At 46.5% G+C, this 22,084-nt stretch overlaps 1 protein-coding gene across 1 annotated transcript; it reads left to right on the forward strand.

The window, feature by feature from the left end:
• Positions 1-6,375: 6,375 nt before the first annotated feature.
• On the forward strand, positions 6,376-13,477 carry LOC144679384 (histone H2B, sperm-like). Its single transcript, XM_078539747.1, has 3 exons — positions 6,376-6,442; positions 10,453-10,585; positions 12,973-13,477. The coding sequence occupies exons 2-3, from the start codon at positions 10,463-10,465 to the stop codon at positions 13,207-13,209; spliced, it is 360 nt and encodes a 119-aa protein (XP_078395873.1). The 5' UTR covers positions 6,376-6,442; positions 10,453-10,462; the 3' UTR covers positions 13,210-13,477.
• Positions 13,478-22,084: the final 8,607 nt, after the last annotated feature.

Genomic DNA, 22,084 nt, shown 5'->3' on the forward strand with positions numbered 1-22,084 from the left:
TGATTGTGAAGCAAAAATCCCCCAATATCACAGCGAAGGCTCAGAATAGTCGATTGAGTAAAATCGCTGCACAAAAACTAAAGACAAAGAGGTCGGGACCCACCACCGCCCACGGGAACCCACCAAAACACAACCAGTGGGAAGATTCTGAGAAAAAACAGTTCCTGTGGCATCATCTTTAAAACCTGCACAACATTTAAACTTTAAAGTAACCATGGGCAACAAATCAACAGCATCAGACCAATTTGGACTGATCCAAGGGCCAGACCAAACACAACACTGGGCACTTTGGCAGAAGAGATTCTTAAGATAGTTTCAGGATTAGATAGAAAGCCAGAATCTGAACAAGTGAATACACTACTTTATTCAATAGGTCCAATAGCAAATGATGTTACTGTGAGGCAAGGAGAAAATAACTCCTCAGTTAAATTCAATGGCATTCTAAAATCCTTTGATACATATTTTAATCTAAGAAGCAACAAAGTTTTAGAGAGAGAGAGAGAGAAATTCAACAAATGTGTCCAACATCCTGAAGAACCAGTTAACTCTTTTATCAATGAATTATACAGATTGGCTGAAGGCTGTGACTATGGTGACCTTAAGTCAGAACTCATAATGGACAGAAGTGTTGTCAGAGTGGCTGACGATGTCCTTTCAGGCACATTTAAGGACAAGGAAGATCTGACTCTGGAAAAGGCCATCCAAATAGTCACAGTCTGAAATCCACCAACAGCACTGATCCATTTTACATTGTGAAAGCAAGACATGGTATCGAGCAACTCCAACTGTCCAGCTGGTAAAGTGACAAAGGGACAGAGAGACTCTAGGACACGGAGGGCAATACCCAAACAGACCACAAGAGAGTGGCAGCTATGTCAGCACTGTGCAGCCAAACGGCCTCCCAGGCTAGAGCAACGCCCAACAATCTCAGTGCGGTGTTTCAACTGCAACCGTCTGGGACACCTCGCCTAGCGATGCAAAGCTAAAACACACAGACAGGCGGAGGATCCCAAGACCATCCATGAGATTGAGGTACCACACCACAAAGAGACACAACCGTGCTTGTTGGGTGAGGTCAGGGATCCTGGATTCTGTCTTTGGAATGCAGACATGGCAGTAAATAGTCACTTCACTGACTTCAGACTGGACCCAGGAGCCAATGTTATGATCCCTCTCGGATAAGGAACCGTAGCTGAGAGACCCCTGGCTACGAATGACAGACATACAACCCTACAGGCCTGGAGAAACCTGACTTCCGGCCATAGGCATGATTCTCGAACCACTAAGGCAACAAGCAGATAGTCAAAGTCATAGAGTCAGAGAGTTATAGGGTCAGTCACAAGGGGGCATAAGTTCAAGGTGAGGGGCAGGAGGTTTAGAGTGGATGTGAGGAAAAACTTTTTTACCCAGAGGGTGGTGACGGTCTGGAATTCACTGCCTGGGAGGGTGGTGGAGGCGGGTTGCCTCACATCCTTTAAAAAGTACCTGGATGAGCACTGGGCACGTCATAACATTCAAGGCTATGGGCCAAGTGCTGGTAAATGGGATTAGGTAGGTAGGTCAGGTGTTTCTCACGTGTCGGTGCAGACTCGATGGGCCGAAGGGCCTCTTCTGCACTCTGTGATTCTGTGATTTTATACAGCACAGAAACAGGTCCTTCGGCCCATTGTGTCCATGCCGGCCATCAAGTCCCTATCTATTCTAATCCCATTTTCCAGTACTTGGCCCGTAGCCCTGTATGCGATGGTGTTTCAAGTGTTCATCTAAATACTTCTTAAATGTTGTGAGGGTTTCTGCCTCTACCACCCCCTCAGGCAGTGTGTTCCAGATTCCAACCACCCTCTGGATGTAAAGATTTTTCCTCATATCCCCTCTAAACCTCCTGCCCCTTACCTTAAATCTATGCCCCCTGTTTATTGACACCTCCGCTGAGGGGAAAAGTTCCTTCCTATCTACCCTATCTGTGTCCCTCATAATTTTGTATACCTCTATCAGGTCCCCCCTCAGCCTTCTCTGCTCTAAGGAAAATAACCCCAGTCTATCCAGTCTCTTCAGAAATGCTCCAGCCCAGGCAACATCCCGATGAATCTCCTCTGCACCCCCTCCAGTGCAATCACATCCTTCCTATAATGTGGCGACCAGAACTGCACACAGTACTCCAGCTGTGGCCTAACTAGCATTTTATACAGTTCCAAAATAACCTCCCTGCTCTTATATTTCAAACCTTGGCTAACAACATTTAAGAAGTATTTAGATGAACACTTGAAACACCATCGCATACAGGGCTACGGGCCAAGAACTGGAAAATGGGATTAGAATAGATAGGGACTTGATGGCCGGCAAGGACACAATGGGCCGAAGGGCCTGTTTCTGTGCTGTATAGAATCACAGAATCACAGAGTGCAGAAGAGGCCCTTCGGCCCATCGAGTCTGCACCGACACGTGAGAAACACCTGACCTACCTACCTAATCCCATTTACCAGCACTTGGCCCATAGCCTTGAATGTTATGAGGTGCCAAGTGCTCATCTAGGTGCTTTTTAAAGGATGTGAGGCAACCCGCCTCCACCACCCTTCCATTCACCTACATCGTCCTTCTCCATACTGAACACAGGTGAAAAGTAATCATCAAAACCTTACCTCCGTCCTCTGGCTCCACGCACAGATAGCCACTTTGGTCCCTAATGGGCCCTACTCTGTCCCTGGTTATCCTCTCGCTCTTAATATATTTATAAAATGCCTTGGGATTTTCCTTTATCTTTCCCACCAGTGTTTTTTTATGCCTCCCTTCACTCTCCTAATTACTTGTTTAAGTACCCCCCCAACACTTTCTTTACTCCTCTTGGGCTTCTGTTGTTTTCAGCCCCCGTATCTGCCATAAGCCTCCTTTTTTTCCCTTATCCAATCCTCTATATCCCTCGACATCCAGGTTCCCCTGGACCTGTTAGTCCCAATCTTCACCTTTATGGGAACATGTTGACCCTGAACTCTCGCTATTTCCTTTTTGGTTGACTCCCACTGGTCTGATGTAGACTTTCCTACAAGTAGCTGCTCCCAGTCCACTTTGGCCAGATCCTGTCTTATCACATTGAAATCAGCCTTTCCCCAATTCAGGACCTTTATTTCCGGTCCATCTTTTCCATAACTACCTTAAATCTTACCGGGTTATGGCCACTATTCCCGAATTGCTCCCCCACTGAACCTCTACCATTTGCCCGGCTTCATTCTCTAAGATTAGGTCCAGTTCCGCCCCTTCTTTCGTAGGCCTTTCTATGTGCTGCCTGAAAAAGCTCTAATTCTGCCCCCGCTAAGCCTTTCACACTAAGGCGATTCCATTTAATGTTGGGGAAGTTGAAATCCCCTAATATTATTACCCTATTATTTATATATTTCTCTGAGATTTGCCTACATATCTGCTCCTCTATCTCCCCCTGACTGCTTGGACTATAGTACATTCCCAGCAAAGTGATTTCCCCCTTTTTGTTTTTAAGTTCTACCCATATGGCCTCATTTGAGGAACCTTTTAAGATACCATCCCTCCTTACCTTAGCAATCGACTCCTTGATCAAACACCTTCTCTTTTACACCCCTATCACCCCTCATCACACCTGAAGATTCTATTCCCTGGAATATTGAGCTGCCAGTCCTGCCCTTCCCTCAACCATGTCTCTGTGATAGCAATGACATCATGTACGCATCTGAAACCAATCTTTTTCTCTCTTGTGCAGAGATGCCTGGGTTGCTCTTAACCTTCTTAAAATGGTAGAAGACACTGAGACAGCCTCTGTCATCAGCTACCTAGAGCTGTAATTTCCTGAGAGGCCCACCCAGAAAGAAACTCTCGGCTGGGACTTCAGCTCTGAATTGTCTTCACTCTCCACAGAGCCGCTTTGTCCAATTGTTTTTGCAGTTGGCAGAAGCTCCTCCTTGGTCAGACCAGCCAACCCTTCAGGTAATTCCCACTGTACCTCGAGTGGGAGACACAGGAAAATGACCAGCAACAGAAGAATGAGCCCCAACCCCAGATTCTAACCGTTGCTGTCACACACTAACTGTAAACACCACAGAAAAGAAACTTCAACCTCCAGCCAACACACAAAGCTGCAGGATGATGCTGGAGCAAGGAACAAACAACCATCGACTCGCCAGAGCACACCTCAGTGAGGCTCAGAGACACACAGGAAAACACCGTGTCACAATAAACCCCAGACTGCCAGGTGAACTCACTGCTGAGGAACATCCATACAACAGAGAGTGACACCTTCAACACCCACAAAGACCATGGCAGAGTACACGGAAAAGGAAAAACCGGACTCGTACCATGAATGAACGGAGTGAACACTCTCTCCGGAAAGATGGGGAGATGACAAAGAAAAGTTCAAATCCAAGCGGAAAAAACGCATCGGAAGAAGGTGACCAAGTGCCAGAAACACAGACTACAACTTAAATTCGGAATCAACAAAGGCTGCTTGAATTAACAGAGCCTCCCATTCCTCCCACCGTGAGCAGAATGAGACCAGGGAGATCATCCATCCTCCAGACCGTCTGAATTTATAAAGTCAGAAACTTGAAGGGGGGGAGAAGGGGTAGCACCCGATTGTAATGTAAATACGTTGGGTAAAGACTTGGGTGGGGGGAGGTGTAGTATAAGGGTATCTGGCATAGCAAGGGTCAATGTGGAACTGGAAACAGTACCACCCACAGTGTATTGTAAAATGATACATGACCTGAGAATAGGGCCAGTTGTGGACTGGACAGTGACCTGTGTAGAAGCAAACATGGAGTGAGCTCATAGATTGGGCTGTACCCTGTAAGTATGTACATTGTCAGGTGTTATCAATAAACACTTAACATTCAACCATACAAGACTCAGAATCTGTTCATGAGACCGACTGAACATAAAACATACAACAAATATGGAAGGAAGGTCATTGATGAAGCAGCTGAAGATGGTTGGGCCGAGGACACTACCCTGAGGAACTCCTGCAGTGATGTCCTGGAGCTGAGATGACTGACCTCCAACAACCACAACCATCTTCCTTTGTGCTAGGTATGACTCCAACCAGTGGAGAGTTTTCCCCCTGATTCCCATTGACTCCAGTTTTGCTAGGACTCCTTGATGCCACACTCGGTCAAATGCGGCCTTGATGTCAAAGGCAGTCACTCTCACCTCACCTGGGGAGTTCAGCTCTTTTGTCCATGTTTGAACCAAGGCTGTAATGAGGTCAGGAGCTGAGTGGCCCTGGCGGAACCCAAACTGGGTGTCAGTGAGCAGGTTATTGCTAAGCAAGTGCAGCCTGATAGCACTGTTGATGACCCCTTCCATTACATTACTGATGATGGAGAGTAGACTGATGGGGCAGTAATTGGCCGGGTTGGATTTGTCCTGCTTTTTGTGTACAGGACATACCTGGGCAATTTTCCACATAGCCGGGTAGATGCCAGTGTTGTAGCTGTACAGGAACAGCTTGGCTAGGGGCGTGGCAAGTTCTGGAGCACAAGTCTTCAGTACTATTGTAACAACATTCACGAGAATGATTCCAGGGTTGAAGAACTATAGCTGGGAATAAGATTGGAAAGGTTGGGACTGTTTTCCTTCGAGAAAAGAAGGCTGAGAGGGGACTTGATAGAGATATTCAAGATCCTGAGGGGTATGGACAGGGTATATAGTGAGAAACTGTTCCCACTCAAGAGAACCTCAATAACTAGAGGGCACAGATTCAAAATAATGGGCAGGAGTAAATATGATGTGAGGAAAAATGTTTTCACCCAGAGGGTGGTTGGAGTCTGGAACAAACTTCCTGAGAGGGTGGTGGAGGCAGGTTTGATTGAGGTATTCAAAAGGAAATTGGATTGTTACCTGAAAAGAGAGAATGTGCAAGGTTACAGGGATTAGGCAGGGGAGTGGGACTAAGTAGAATACTAGGTAGAATTTCAGTGAGCCAGTACAGACTCAATGGGCTGAATGGCCTACTTCTGCACTGTTCAGGTTCTGTAATACTGTGATTCTATTCCACTCTAACACTAACTTCACCTCACACTGGAAATGCTGTGATTGGAATAACTGGTCAGATTGAAGGGAATCTGACTTGGGGATTTCTTGTACTCTCCTCCTGAGATCACAGACATGGCTGTAGCTGTATCAACGATGGAAGTAAGTTGTGCATTTCCAACATTTACACCTACAGTGGCCACTGGAAAAAATCTTCAGTACTTTTACTCTCCTCTTCCATCTTTTTCTCACACTCTGAGTACAACTCTTGATCCTCCTGCTCAATAACATCAGCTTCTGTTTCCATGTCTATCAGATGCTCCTTCGAGGATTTCCAGGCTCCTTTGGGTCCACGTCAATCCCCGGTGCACAGCTGTGACCTGGATTTTTACCACAACCTGGAGCATTACTGTTTCCTGCAGTCATCTGGGTGTGTCTGACTTTCCCACAGGTAATAGCACTTTGCCTGGAAATGGGGCCATTTAAATGGTTAGTGGTTACCAATGGCAATGGTAACATCTAAATGTGTGACTCTGAGATGATGAACTTTGCTCCTGAAAGGGTTAACTTTCAAATCACTCAAACTTCCTTAAAATCAACTTCAGTTCCAAATGGCCTATCCTAGAATGTTCCTTGGTGCTTAATTTCTCAAAGGAAATGTAAACGGGAATTCTATCCCACTCTTATCATCACCTTTCCTGTTGTGTAGAGCACTGACTAACACATACTCAACTGGAGAAAGCCATTAATGAACAAGGGGAATCCATTAAAACTTGGGAAATGACTGGTACTGGTCCAAACTGGAGTTCCATTTCAAGGTGTATAAGACCAGTTCCCAAGTTTTACTGGTATTTCCTTGTACCTTCCCAACAGGGGGAAGTAGAGAGGACAATGGAACAAAATACTCGGCTATTACAATATAGCACACCAGGTTCATTTGTTGATGGAAAGAATTGGAAGGCAGGGAAATGAGGTTAAATCTACATTGAACCTTCATTAGACCACACGGAGTTCCTGTGCACAGCCTCTCGTTTCTTATCACGAGCTACATGTGATTTTGATATCGCTGCATTCTGACTCAAGTCTTTGGTAGTGGCTTTACTCAGGGAGTCTGAGTTGCATGTTGTGGTCTGGAGCTATGGATAGCGATGGTCGAGGCTCCATGGCTGACCAGGAATCTCTCCCACTCTTACCACCTGTCATTGGCATGTGTTGGAAGGATTAGCAGGTTAATACACAACCGTTTTGGCTTTTTACAACAATGGATTATAGTTTCATGGTCAGCATTACTCAGACTAGTTTAAATTCCAGATTTATTAATTGTATTTAAATTCCACCAGCTGCCATGATGGGACTTGAACCCCTGACCTCAGAGCATTAGCCTGGGCCTCTGGATTACTAGCCCAGGGACATTAACACTACGTACCATCTCCCCTTATATTGATGGCCATTGGTTCTCTCCACAACAAGCAGTAGACGCTGGGGCCCCACCCAAGGTCGAAAATCTTTTGCTCGATGAGGTTATTCAGGGAGATGCAGCCTGGGTGAATTGGGTATTTAGGATACAGATCAGCCATGGTCTCATTGAATGGCAGAGCTGGCCTCCTCCTGTTCCTGTGTAACTGGTTCAAGGGGCTGAATGGCCTCCTCCTGTTCCTGTGTAACAGCTTCAAGGGGCTGAATGGCCTCCTCCTGTTCCTGTGTAACTGGTTCAAGGGGCTGAATGGCCTCCTCCTGTTCCTGTGTAACAGGTTCAAGGGGCTGAATGGCCTCCTCCTGTTCCTGTGTAACAGGTTCAAGGGGCCGAATGGCTTCCTCCTGTTCCTGTGTAACAGGTTCAAGGGGCTGAATGGCCTCCTCCTGTTCCTGTGTAACAGGCTTGAGGGGCTGAATGGCCTCCTCCTGTTCCTGTGTAACAGGTTCAAGGCGCTGAATGGCCTCCTCCTGTTCCTGTGTAACAGGCTTGAGGGGCTGAATGGCCTCCTCCTGTACCTGTGTAACAGGTTCAAGGGGCTGAATGGTCTCCTGTTCCTGTACTTGTATAACACAACTAATGGGAAATGGGATCTGCCAATGAAGGAGTAAGGAACAGAAAGGATGTCAATCAGGTTAGACCAGAGAGTGTGGGAGGAGGTCACATGCAGCGAAACACTGGTCTAGAACAGATGGACTGAAAGGCCCTTTTCCATGCAAATAGTATGTACCAAATGATGTCTCGACCAGTAATCTTGGAGGTTGGTGCAATTAATCTCTAAATACAGCACAGGGTTAGATACAGAGTAAAGCTCTCTCTACACTGTCTCCATCAAACACACCCAGGACAGGGACAGCACGGGGTTAGATACAGAGTAAAGCTCCCTCTACACCGTCCCCATCAAACACTCCCAGGACAGGTACAGCACGGGGATAGATACAGAGTAAAGCTCCCTCTACACTGTCCCCATCAAACACTCCCAGCACAGGTACAGCACGGGGTTAGATACAGAGTAAAGCTCCCTCTACACCGTCCCCATCAAACACTCCCAGGACAGGTACAGCACGGGGTCAGATACAGAGTAAAGCTCCCTCTACACTGTCTCCATCAAACGCTCCCAGGGCAGGTACAGCACGGGGTTAGATACAGAGTAAAGCTCCCTCTACATTGTCCCCATCAAACACTCCCAGGACAGGTACAGCACGGGGTTAGATACAGAGTAAATCTCCCTCTACACTGTCCCCATCAAACACTCCCAGGACAGGTACAGCACCGGGTTAGATACAGAGTAAAGCTCCCTCTACACTGTCCCCATCAAACACTCCCAGGACAGGTACAGCACGGGGTTAGATACAGAGTAAAGCTCCCTCTACACTGTCCCCATCAAACACTCCCAGGACAGGTACAGCACGGGGTTAGATACAGAGTAAAGCTCCCTCTACACTGTCCCCATCAAACACTCCCAGGACAGGTACAGCACGGGGTTAGATACAGAGTAAAGCTCCCTCTACACCGTCCCCATCAAACACTCCCAGGACAGGTACAGCACGGGGTTAGATACAGAGTAAAGCTCCCTCTACACCGTCCCCATCAAACACTCCCAGGACAGGTACAGCACGGGGTTAGATACAGAGTAAATCTCCCTCTACACTGTCCCCATCAAACACTCCCAGGACAGGTACAGCACCGGGTTAGATACAGAGTAAAGCTCCCTCTACACTGTCCCCATCAAACACTCCCAGGACAGGTACAGCACGGGGTTAGACACAGAGTAAAGCTCCCTCTACACTGTCCCCATCAAACACTCCCAGGACAGGTACAGCACAGGGTTAGATACAGAGTAAAGCTCCCTCTACACTGTCCCCATCAAACACTCCCAGGACAGGTACAGCACGGGGTTAGATACAGAGTAAAGCTCCCTCTACACTGTCCCCATCAAACACTCCCAGGACAGGTACAGCACGGGGTTAGATACAGAGTAAAGCTCCCTCTACACTGTCCCCATCAAACACTCCCAGGACAGGTACAGCACGGGGTTAGATACAGAGTAAAGCTACCTCTACACTGTCCCCATCAAACACTCCCAGGACAGGTACAGCACGGGGTTAGATACAGAGTAAAGCTACCTCTACACTGTCCCCATCAAACACTCCCAGGACAGGTACAGCACGGGGTTAGATACAGAGTAAAGCTCCCTCTACACTGTCCCCATCAAACACTCCCAGGACAGGTACAGCACCGGGTTAGATACAGAGTAAAGCTCCCTCTACACTGTCCCCATCAAACACTCCCAGGGCAGGTACAGCACGGGGTTAGATACAGAGTAAAGCTCCCTCTACACTGTCCCCATCAAACACTCCCTGGACAGGTACAGCATGGGGTTAGATACAGAGTAAAGCTCCCTCTACACTGTCCCCATCAAACACTCCCAGGGCAGGTACAGCACGGGGTTAGATACAGAGTAAAGCTCCCTCTACACTATCTATGCTAATGATTTGTATAAACATCTCCTACTGCACCAGGTGTCACTCTCCCATCGTTCACACCCTGTGGCCTTTCTGGGTCAATTGACTAATTCATATTAATTTGCTGCATATTAAAGGGAGATTTGTTCCCACTCCCCTTAAATTATTGGTGAACTGCATCAATTGTTGTTTGTTATCCTTTTAGAGATGTCACTCAGGTTGTTAAACAGGCCGATTCTGAGGCTGAGGTCAAGTTGACCCCAGGACTGGACCAAAGCAGCTTTCCCATTGATCCATGTCGGGGCAATTGGGGGTCGGTCAGAATTTAGTGATCGGGGGAAGCTTTTCAGTGTAACACATGATTGGGAAGTGATTGGGTTAGAGGGGGATTGGACAATTTATTAATGAGCAGTTGTGAGGCCTCTATTTAAAGCTCTGAGCTAACACTGTGTTCTCTCTGTTTGGAGTTAGTGAGAGGGAGTTTTTACTCCTGGGAAGGTGAAAGTGTGGGTTTGGCTCTAGTTATTTGAACATGGTGAATGAGCCAGTGAAGAAAAAAGCTCCCAAAGCTGCTAACGGTGAGAAGAAGCCTTCAAAACGCAGGCTGAAAAGGAAGGAGAGTTATTCTGTTTATATCTACAAAGTCCTCAAACAGGTAACAGCAGCTGTTAATACTCTGGACTTTCCTCTTCTGTTCTTAAAGCCTCCAATAAATGAAGCCCTTTCCAGCTGCAGGTTTTTCTTTTGTTCTTTAATGGGCTGTGGTCAGTATTTGTTGCCCACCCCTAATTGCCCTTGAACTGGGTGATTAGCAAGGCCATTTCAGAGGGTAGTTAAGAGTCAACCACATTGCTGTGGGTCTGGAGTCACATGTAGGCCAGACCAGGTAAGGATGGCAGATTTCCTTCCCTAAAGGACACTAATGAACCAGATTTTTTTATAATAATTGATAGCTTTATGGTCACCATTACTGAAAACTAGCTTTTATATTCCAGATTTTTCAATTTAAATTCCACAAGCTGCTGTGGTGGGATTTGAATCTTTGCCCCCAGAGCATTAGCCTGGGCCCCTGGGTTACAGCAACATTACCACTATTGTTTCCCCAGATGTTTTGCCTCTTGTTCAGTGAATCCTCTCTAGTCCTTTTATGTATCCTCCCATTGAGTTTTCAACAATGGTTTTCTCTGAAACACTCTCTCTAAGCCCTGCCTCTATCGCCTCACTTGTCCCTTTTTTTTTGTTTAATGTCTTGTTTCCTTGTGTTGTGTCCAGAGCTGGTTTTCTACAGAAATGTTACTGTAAATGCAGGAGTTCTGACACCAGTCCCTTCCTTTAGAGAGAAGAGTCCTGTGTATTGAGATGGTGGCAGTGACATTTTATGTAATGCAGAAAGATACTTTTACGTAGTGGGAGGGTTAATTTGCTTTCCCCTTGGTGTTTTTCCAAGTAAACATTCTTCACCCCCCACCCTTCCCAACCCTGCTACCCTTCCACAACGCACAGTAAAAGCAGTGTGTACCATCTACAAGATACACTGCAGCAACTCACCAAGGCTCCTTCAACAGCACCTTCCAAACCCACGACCACTACCATCTAGAAGGACAAGGGCAGCAGATAGATGGGAACATCACCACCTGGAAGTTCCCCTCCAAGTCACACACCATCCTGACTTGGAAATGTATCACCTTTCCTTCACTGTCGCTGGGTCAAAATCCTGGAACTCCCTCCCTAACAGCACTGTGGGTGTACCTACACCACATGGACTGCAGCGGTTCAAGAAGGCAGCTCACCACTACCTTCTCAAGGGCAATTAGGGATGGGCAATAATAATCCTGTTATGCTCTAGCCTTTAACCCTCCTACTACATTCAAGTATCCTTAGTCACTGCCATCATTTTTAATACACAGGACTCCCCTTTCTAAAGGAGGAACTAGTGTCAGAATCCTGCATTGATGGGGGAATTAAACTATCTCAAGACATCAAACCAGAGGAACCAGTGAGGAGGTAAATGGCCAGGGTTTAGGGGGAAACTTCAAAGAGAAGATGCTAATTGAAAGCTATGAAATGTATTAAAGTCAAGGGCACCTGACTAGTCGATGCTAGATTGAAATAGACTGCATGAGCTAGTCTGTATTTCAATCTTTACAAACTGCCCTGCTCTTTATTCCAGTGGTACACTCTTCATCTGAGGAAGCTGGATGGGCACCTAGGGAATAATAATAAAACTGCAGGGCTATGGAGGCTGAATGTGGGCGTGAACTGGATTGTTCTTCGGAGGGATGGCAGGGACTTGATGGGCTGAATGGTTTCCTGTGCTGTAAATGACTCCATGACTTTAGTTGTAACCTACATTGTACTTTGTTTTTCTACATTTCCAGCACATTGTCTGGATGCATCTTTCAGTCACATCTTTAACCAGAAGGACAGGTGATGACTAAAGGCCTTAAGGGGGTATGGGAGGGATGAGTGGATCAGGGAGTTGGCACTGAGCCCAGAAAGCTGAGTGGCAGTGAGATGAAGGGATTAATTCGGATACTCTTACAGAGCAGCAAATGTCTAACAGCGTTTCAGTAGCATTTTCAAACCATTTGCTGAGAAGGTTGGGAGCAATCGCATTGAGATGAGTTTTTAAGGACTAGGGTTGAAGAGAATTCTCCAGCTTGGCTCCAGGTAGCTAAAGGTACAGCTGCCATTGGGGGAACTCTTGGGAGTGCTGGGATTGTGGGGCTGGAGCAGGTTTGAGATGGGAATGAGGCCAGGAAGGGATTTGAAAACCAGATGAGAATTTCATGTTGGAGTTGGTTTGGGGTTTGAGTTCTGATCTCTCTCTCTCTCTCTCACTCTCACTCTCACTCTCTCTCACTCTCACTCTCTCTCACTCTCACTCTCTCTCTCTCTCTCTCTCTCTCTCTCTCTCTCTCACTCTCTCTCTCACTCTCTCTCTCACTCTCACTCTCACTCTCACTCTCACTCTCACTCTCACTCTCACTCTCACTCTCACTCTCACTCTCACTCTCTCTCTCTCTCTCTCTCACTCTGCAGGTCCACCCAGATACAGGTATCTCCAGCAAAGCCATGAGCATCATGAACTCCTTTGTGAATGATGTGTTTGAACGGATTGCTACAGAAGCTTCACGACTGACGCAGTACAACAGGCGGAGCACCATCACCAGCCGGGAAGTACAGACTGCAGTCCGACTGTTACTTCCTGGAGAGCTGGCAAAACACGCAGTCTCCGAGGGGACCAAAGCTGTCACCAAATATACCAGCGCAAAATAGCTGGATGAGGGAAGGTGCCCCTGGGATGATTGTGGGGAAAATGTTCAACAATAAAGTTTAACTGTTTCTGGAAATGTGAGGAGTCTCTAGAGGTTGTGGGGTTGGGAGAAGCCAGGTTATCGAGGTGTACTGGGTATGTCCAGAAGAATCTAGATCTGCTCAAATTGCACTACAGTGTGAGAATTTGAATTCTGCTTAAACCAAGTGACCCAACAGTCACTTGGTAATAATGTGGGTGACGCTGAAGCTTCATCTTTCACTCATCAGGACAGACACCAGAAAATACCAAATTTCAACAATTTATACTGCAGGTGAAAAGCATGTTGATTGGTTATAAGTCAACTGCGTTCTCCATGGTAACACCAGCTAATTCTTGCACTTGTCCTGTCATGTGCAAGATGAAAAACTTGTCTCCGTAATGATCATGGAAATGTTAGATTGTGATTAAAAATGCAAATGTCCCCCTCTAAGAAATCTGCCCTTTGCCTGGTCCCAACCCATGTGACTCCAGTCCCACACCAGCAATGACACTCCCAAGGTGGCTGAGCAAGACACTGCCTGCTGTGGTTCATGAAGACTCTCCTCCATCTCTGGATGTGTGGGCCTGAATTGACCCACCTCAGACTGAACAGTTTCTTTTGAGTGTTCCATGTTTCCTCATCTAAGGTTTTATATTCAATCTGAAGGTGATTGGAAACACAATCACTATTGGCTCTATCGGTAGCACAGCCAGAGTCTGGCAGTTTCCATTTAAGCCCCCTTGCTTGATTTTGAGCTTAATTTCCCAGAGGCATTGGGCAGTGCTGCAGGGGTGCTGCACTGGTGACTCTCATTCAGATGAATGAAGCCCTGTCTAACTGTGCAGAAGTTAAAGTTTCTAGTACTCAAAGCATTTGGTGAATAATGTTACTTAGATCTTGCTGTGCTCAAATTGGCTGCTACATCTGGCTACAAAATTGCAATACATCAGAAGTGTGTTCTGTTTGAGTCTGTTTACTATTTAGACTTGCTGATTTAGTTAAGTCCGTGTGTGAACTTTGAGCTAGTACCATGGAGTAGACACTTTAAAGCATTGAATAAACCTGTTACACATAGAAATGGCTCCACATTTATATAAGAAATACACAACAGTTAAGTATCTTTAAGCCATGAAACTGCTGCATTTCATTTGACTAAGACTAAAATCCATTAGTCTTTAAACTAATTCGGCAGGGGGAGGGGACACAGGTTTTTAGCAGAATGGGGGCACATCATAATACAGTAAAACAATCAAGTCGGAGGGAGTACAGCTGCATTAAGTTTCAAGAGAGTAAGGTAAGGCTGGATGGCCTCTACTTTAATGTCAGGAGTATTATAGGTAAAATGGGTGAGGATTGACATGTGGAATTGTGATATAGTGGCCATCACTGAGACGTGGTTGAGGGAGGAGCAGGATTGGCAGCTCAACATCCGGGATATAGAATCTTCAGGGGAGGGGGTAAAAGAGGAGGGGGCGTTGCATTATTAGTTAAGGAGTCAGTTACTGCAGTAAGGAGAGATGATATCTTGGAGGGGGCATCGAATGAAACTTTGTGGGTAGAGCTTAGGAATAAACAAGGGGCAACCACATTGTTAGGTGTTTATTATAGACCCCCAGATAGTCAGCAGGAAATTAAGGAGCAAATATGTGCACAATTTGTGGAGGTGTGTAAAAACAATAACAATAGGGTAATTATATTAAGTGATTTCAACTTTCCCCACATTAATTGGGATAGACACAGTGTTAAGGGCTTGGATGGAGTGGATTTCTTGAAATGTGTACAGGAGAACTTTTTAGGTCAATATGTAGAGGGTCCAACAAGGGACAGTGCATTGCTGGACCTAATTCTGGGGAATGAAGCCGGACAGGTGGCTGAGGTGGTGTTGGGGGAGCATTTTAGTGATAGCGACCACAACATGGTACAGTTTAAGTTTGTTATGGACATGGAAATAGACAAGTTGCAAAAAAATGTTTTGGATTTGGGGAGAGTGGATTTTAGTAAAATAAGGCAGGATCTGGCCCAGGTAGACTGGGAACAGTTACTTGTGGGGAAATCTACAGAGGAACAGTGGGGGGTGTTCAAAAAGGAAACGGGGAGGGTACAGGTTCAACATGTTCCCTCTAGGGCGATAGGAAGGAGTAACAAGCCCAGAGAATCATGGATGACCAGAGATATTCAGGATACGATGTGAAGGAAAAGAGGCTTTTAGCAGGTACAAGGGAAGCAAATCAGCGGAGGCATTAGTGGAGTACAGAAAGTGCAGGGTGGAGCTTAAGAAAGCTTCACTTCACATCCGTCTTCACCCAAGGGAATGAGGATGAAGGTATCGAACTCGGGGAGAGAGACTGCGAGGTTCTTGAGCAAATTGATATAGGGAGTGACAAGGTATTGGAGGTGTTGGCAGGCTTAAAAGTGGACAAATCTCCAGGTCTGGATGATTTGTGTCCCAGACTGCTGAGGGAGGCAAGGGAGGAGTTCGCAGGGGCTCTGACCCAAATTTTTAATTCCTCTCTGGCCATGGGGGAGGTGCCAGAGGACTGGAGAACAGCTAATGTGGTTCCGCTATTTAAGAAGGGTTGTAGAGATGAGCCAGGGAACAACAGGCCAGTGAGTCTCACGTCAGTGGTAGGGAAACTATTGGAGAAAATTCTGAAGGAGAGAATCTATCTCTACTTGGAGGGGCAAGGTTTGATCAGGGATAGTCATGCCTAACAAATTTGATTGAATGTTTTGAGGAGGTGACCAGGTGTATAGATGAGGGTAGTGCAGTTGATGTAGTTTATTTGGATTTCAGCAAAGTTTTTGACAAGGTCTCACATGGGAGACTTATAAAGAAGGCAAATGCACATGGGGTACAGGGTAATTTGATAAGGTGGATTCAAAATTGGCTTAGTTGTAGGAGACAGAGGGTGATGACAGAAGGATGCTTTAGTGACTGGAAGCCAGTGTCCAGTGGCGTACCACAGGGATCTGTGCTGGGTCCCCTATTATTTGTCATTTATATAAACAACAGAGATGACTATGTGGGGGGTAGGATTAGTAAGTTTGCGGATGACACAAAGATTGGCCGGGTGGTTAACAGTGAGGTTGAGTGTCTTGGGCTACAGGAAGATATAGACGGGATGGTCAAATGGGCAGATAAGTGGCAGATGGAATGTAACCGTGAAAAGTGTGAGGTAATACACTTTGGAAGGAGTAATTTGACAAGGAAGTATTCAATGAACGGCATGACACTAGGAAGTTCTGAGGAACAATGGGACCTTGGCGTGTGTGTCCATAGATCTCTGAAGGCGGAGGGGCATGTTAGTGGGGTGGTGAAAAAGGCATATGGGACACTTGCCTTTATCAATTGAGGCATAGATTACAAAAGTAGGGAGGTCATGTTGGAGTTGTATAGAACCTTGGTGAGGCCACAGCTGGAGTACTGTGTGCAGTTCTGGTCGCCACATTATAGGAAGGATGTGATTGCACTGGAGGGGGTGCAGAGGAGATTCACCAGGATGTTGCCTGGGATGAAACATTTAAGTTATGAAGAGAGGTTGGATAGACTTGGGTTGTTTTCGTTGGAGCAGAGAAGACTGAGGGGCGACCTGATCGAGGTGTACAAGATTATGAGGGGCATGGACAGGGTGGATAAGGAGCAGCTGTTCCCCTTACTTGAAGGGTCAGTCACAAGGGGACATAAGTTCAAGGTGAGGGGCAGGAGGTTTAGGGGGGGATGTGAGGAAAAACTTTTTTACCCAGAGGGTGGTGACGGTCTGGAATGCACTGCCTGGGAGGGTGGTGGAGGCGGGTTGCCTCTCATCCTTTAAAAAGTACCTGGATGAGCACTTGGTACGTCATAACATTCAAGGCTATGGGCCAAGTGCTGGTAAATGGGGTTAAGTAGGTAGGTCAGGTGTTTCTCATGTGTTGGTGCAGACTCGATGGGCTGAAGGGCCTCTTCTGCACTGTGATTCTGTGACCACTCAACCCTGTTCCTTTTCACTGATTGGACGTCACCAGCTTTGGCAGATGTGATTGGTCACTGGAATAGGAAGAAGCCATCCATTCAGTTCAGCCCTGAGAACCTGTTCTGCTATTCAATTAGATCATTGTTACTCTGTATCTTAACCCTCACCTACCTGCCTTGGTTCCATAACCTTTAATCCCCTGCCCAACAAAAATCTCTTAATTTCAGTCCTGAATGAGCCCCCCTCCTGCCTGAACAGCTATTCCGGTGAAAGTTCCGGATTTCCACTCTGGGTGCTTCCTCACTCTAGACCACACCACCCACCACACCCCCACACCCACCACACCCCCCAACCCTGAACAGGGACATGGGATTAATAGGAGAGATCCTTCAGAGAGACAGCATAGGTGGCTGAATGATCTTCCTGTAAGATGGATGCTTGATGGGGTTGAAACCGGTGTAGGGCTACTTTTGGAGCGGCTCTCTGGTGAATCCTGTGCCTGTGATGGGAACACCGGGGCAATGGGTCTATAGTGAAGTTGTGCTTGAAGATTAACTCCCAGGTTTTACAGCAGATTGCTCCCAAATAAATTTCCAGCAGGGGTCAGTGCTGGTCTAAGCCATTGACCAGGAATGTTAATCGAATCGAGTTCAGGGAGAAAGTCCTGAATCTATTGGGCTGCAATCGGTGGTTGTTTTGTGCTGCAGACTGGGGACTAAGAGGGGCAAATTTTGGGGTGGCAACTGGCAGATGCCAGACCCAAAGTATGTCCACATCACCCCCGCCCCCGACTCCCACTGTCCCAGTGTGTTTCTTGCTGAAAGTGTATATATCATGAAAATAATGTTTTTCTGCATTAACATCAAGGTTTCTAACAGTGAATCTTGTCTTGTGCCAAATGGTGAGCTGCAGTGATGTCCTTTTGAACTCCTTTCGATGGATGATGAACACTCCTGTGCTTTCTGTGATTAACACTGGCATTATCAGAACAAGTGGGACATCTCCTAACTGACATCAAAGATGGTAATTAACTCTCCGGTCACAATAGAAATCCAACCACAAATGCTGATTTCCCTTCATTAAGATATCTCAAAACTAAGAAGTAACACTTAGATAAGGTGAACAAAACTGCTCACAGTAACCAAGTAAAGATATACTGGCATTGGAGGCAGTCCAGGGAAGGTTCACTAGGTTGATCCTGGGCATGGAGGGATTTTCTTATGAGGAGAGGTTGAGTCTCATTGGAGTTTAGAAGAATGAGAGGCGACCCTATTGAAACATATAAGATTCTTAGGGGGCTTGACAGGGTAGATGCTGAGAGGTTGTTTCCCCTTGTGGGAGAGTCTAGGACCAGGGGACATAATCTCAGAGTAAAGGGGGTGCCCATTTAAAACAGATGAGGAGGAATTTCTACTCTCAGAGGGTAGTCAATCTGTGGAATTCTTTACTGCAGAGGGCTGTAGAGGCTGGGTCGCTAAGTATATTCAAGGCTGAGATAGACAGACTTTTAATCAGTAATGGAATCAAGGGGTATGGGGAAAAGGCAGGAAAGTGGAGCTGAGGATGTGGATCAGCTGTGATCTCATTGAATGGAGGAGCAGACTCTGGGCCAAATGGCCTACTTCTGTTCCTACATCTTGTGGTCTTACACCCTTGTTTGAGAAATCAGTTGCCAAAGGGAAGAGGAGATTGCTTTAATGTAATGAGTGATTCTACAGAATATGGCACTGGAATATTCTCACTCAGTTTTTTCCATCTTTGTTTTCCCACATGTCAGGAGAAGCCACTGGAGATTTCCTTTTTTCAGTCATTCACAGGATGTAGGTGTCGCTGGCTGGGCCAGCATTTATTGCCCATCCCTAATTGCCCTTGAGAAGGTGCTGGTGAGCTGTCTTTTTGAACTATTGCAGTCCATGTGGTGTAGGTACATCCACAGTGCTGTTGGGGAGGGAGTTCCAGGATTTTGACCCAGCGACAGTGAAGGAACGGCGATATATTTCCAAGTCAGGATGGTGAGTGACTTGGAGGGGAACTTCCAGGTGGTGGTGTTCCCATGTAACTGCTGCCCTTGACCTTCTAGACGGTAGTGGTCGTGGGTTTGGAAGGTGCTGTCTAAGGAGCCTTGGTGAGTTCCTGCAGTGTATCTTGTAGATGGTACACACACTGCTGCTACTGTATGTCAGTGGTGGAGGGAGTGAATGTTTGTGGATGTGGTGCCAATCAAGCAGGATGCTTTGTCCCAGATGGTGTTGTGGGAGCTGCACTCATCCAGGTAAGTGACCCCTTAAACAGTTTTAAAAATGACTTTTGATTCTCCCACAAGAGGAAACACCCTCCCCACATCTACCCTGTCAAGACCCCTCAGATCTTAAAAGTTTCAATTAAGTCACCTGTTACTCTTCTAAATTCCAGTGGATACAAGCCTAACCTGTCCAACCTTTCCTCATACCATTCCAGTTATAAGTCTAGTAAAGCTTCTCTGAACTGTTTGTAATGCATTTACATCTTTCTTTAAATAAGGAGACCCGTACTGTACACAGTACTCCAGATAATGTCTCACCAGTGCCCCATACAACTGAAGCATAACCTCCCTACTTTTGTAATCAATTCCCCTCACAATAACTGATAACATTCTATTAGTTTTCCTAATTACCTGCTGTACCTGCATACTAACCTTTTGCGATTCATGTACTAGGACACCCAGATCCCTCTGCATCTCAGAGCTCTGCAATCTCTCACCATTTAGATAATTCTCTCTTTTTATTCTTCCTGCCAGTGAATGATTTTACATTTTCACACAAGGCATTCCATTTGCCAGATCTTTGCCCACTCCACATTTCTATGTCCCTTTGTAGGCCCTTTTACACTGTACTCATACACCTGTAATACTGGTGCTGCCTGATTGCAGAGCAGTTTACATTGTTCAGGAGCAGGCACTGTCGCTGAGACAGCCAGGCAATACTTTAAATAAAGCTCAAAGCCCTCAGCCTCCTCCAGAGGCCCCAGCATCACAGACCCCAGTCTCCAGCCAATTCGATTCTCTCTATGTGATATCAAGAAACGGCTGAAGGCACTGGATACTGCAAAGTCTATGGGTCCTGACAACATTCCGGTAATAGTACTGAAGACTTGTGCTCCAGAACTTGCCGTGCCCCTAGCCAAGCTGCTCCAGTACAGCTACAACACTGGCATCTACCCAGCTATGTGGAAAATTGCCCAGGTATGTCCTGTACACAAAAAGCAGGACAAATCCAACCTGGCCAATTACTGCCCCATCAGTCTACTCTCAATCATCAGTAAAGTGATAAAGTGTAGTTGACAGCGCTATCAATTGGCACTTACTCAGCAATAACCTGCTCACTGACACCCAGTTTGGGTTCTGCCAGGGCCACTCAGCTCCTGACCTCATCACAGCCTTGGTTCAAACATGGACAACAGAGCTGAACTCCTGAGGGGAGGTGAGAGTGACTGCCCTTGACATCAAGGCAGCATTTGACAGAGTGTGGCGTCAAGGAGCCCGAGCAAAACTGGGGATCAACAATGGGAATCAGGGGGAAAACTCTGGGCATGCCCCAGGGTGCTTTGGTGTGATGAGTCCTGGGGAATTGATGACAAATGTCCTTTGGGGAAGGAAATCTGCCGTCCTTACCTGGTCTGGCCTACATGTGACTCCAGACCCACAGCAATGTGGTTGACTCTTAACTGCCCTCTGAACCAGGGCAATTAGGGATGGGCAATAAATGCTGGCCTAGCCAGTGATACTCACATCCCATGAATGAAAGAAACTGACTGAGGATGTTTGGACACTGCTCATATCAACGGGATGCAGGATGGGGAGAGTTGGGTTAGTTGGGATTGATGCAGGGAAATAGGGAGAGCATGGGACAGTGGGATTAGTTTAGGATTGATACAGGACAATGGGGAGATCATGGGACAGTGGAATTTGTTTGGGAATGTTATTGGGCTAAGGGGAGAGTGTGGGACATTGGGATTAATTTGGGATTGATACAGGGCTAAGGGGAGAGAGCAGTTCAGCAGGGTTAGTTGAAAATTAACCATGTTAATGATGCAAGCTGTCATTAATGAGCAAATGATATTGAAGCTGAATGGAGCAGGAAGAGGTGTAAGTACCAATGTAGAGTGAGATTCCTCCCTCCAGCATGACCTGTCTGACTATTCAGCTTCTCCTCGTTCTCATTAACACAGGCTCTGATTCCTGTGTCCCTTGTGAATCGCTCAGCATTCACTGAGGAGTGAGTTTCCAGCAAACATCACCATTTGCTACGGGCAACAAACCATCAGGAGCTCCATGAGCTGTGACCATCTGAAGCTGCAATTCGGAAATCCCTGCTCAGAACTCAAAACAAATTTCTTCTGATCAGTGAGAATCCTCACAGCTCGAAGATACTGATGCACAATGCACTCTCTCTGGCTCACACCTGTGCACACACACACGCGCACACACGAGTTTTAAATAAGTTATATGTGCGTTTGAGTGTGTTAGGAATAAGGCCAACCAGTCTCTGGACCCCTAGCAACAGAGACAGAGAAACAACAGTTTTTTTAGTTCAGTTGGGAACAGGAGCTAGGAGAAGTTGGACAGGAGGGAGCTGCATGAAGCAGGTTTCCCCAGAGCTGCAGGAAGCAGACTTAAAGCAAAATTGGCTTACAAGAAGCCAGAAGATCCAAGGGGACAGCCGAAGGTCTGTAACCCTTTACGATGGGCATGTGAAGCAGTGGCTTTCTGTTGGCACAGCTGAGCATTTGTGTATGGAAGGCAAAGTGTGAATGCGCGCGGTGATCCAGGAGAGAGGAACATCGGAAGGAGAGTTCAAAACTCTGGGAGCAGACACTTGTGGAAAGCACCAGGAAAAGCATCGATTGACAGAAGATTCCAAAACG

Source organism: Cetorhinus maximus, chromosome 4 (genome assembly GCF_964194155.1).
Source record: "Cetorhinus maximus chromosome 4, sCetMax3.hap1.1, whole genome shotgun sequence".
NCBI lineage: Eukaryota > Metazoa > Chordata > Chondrichthyes > Lamniformes > Cetorhinidae > Cetorhinus > Cetorhinus maximus.

What these genes read in the sequence shown, in the direction of transcription:
- LOC144679384 (XM_078539747.1), top strand. Translation starts at nt 10,463, where the DNA reads ATGGTGAATGAGCCAGTGAAGAAAAAAGCTCCCAAAGCTGCTAACGGT. An exon ending in TCTACAAAGTCCTCAAACAG is followed by an intron (nt 10,586 to 12,972) that starts GTAACAGCAGCT and finishes CTCACTCTGCAG; the next exon opens with GTCCACCCAGATACAGGTAT.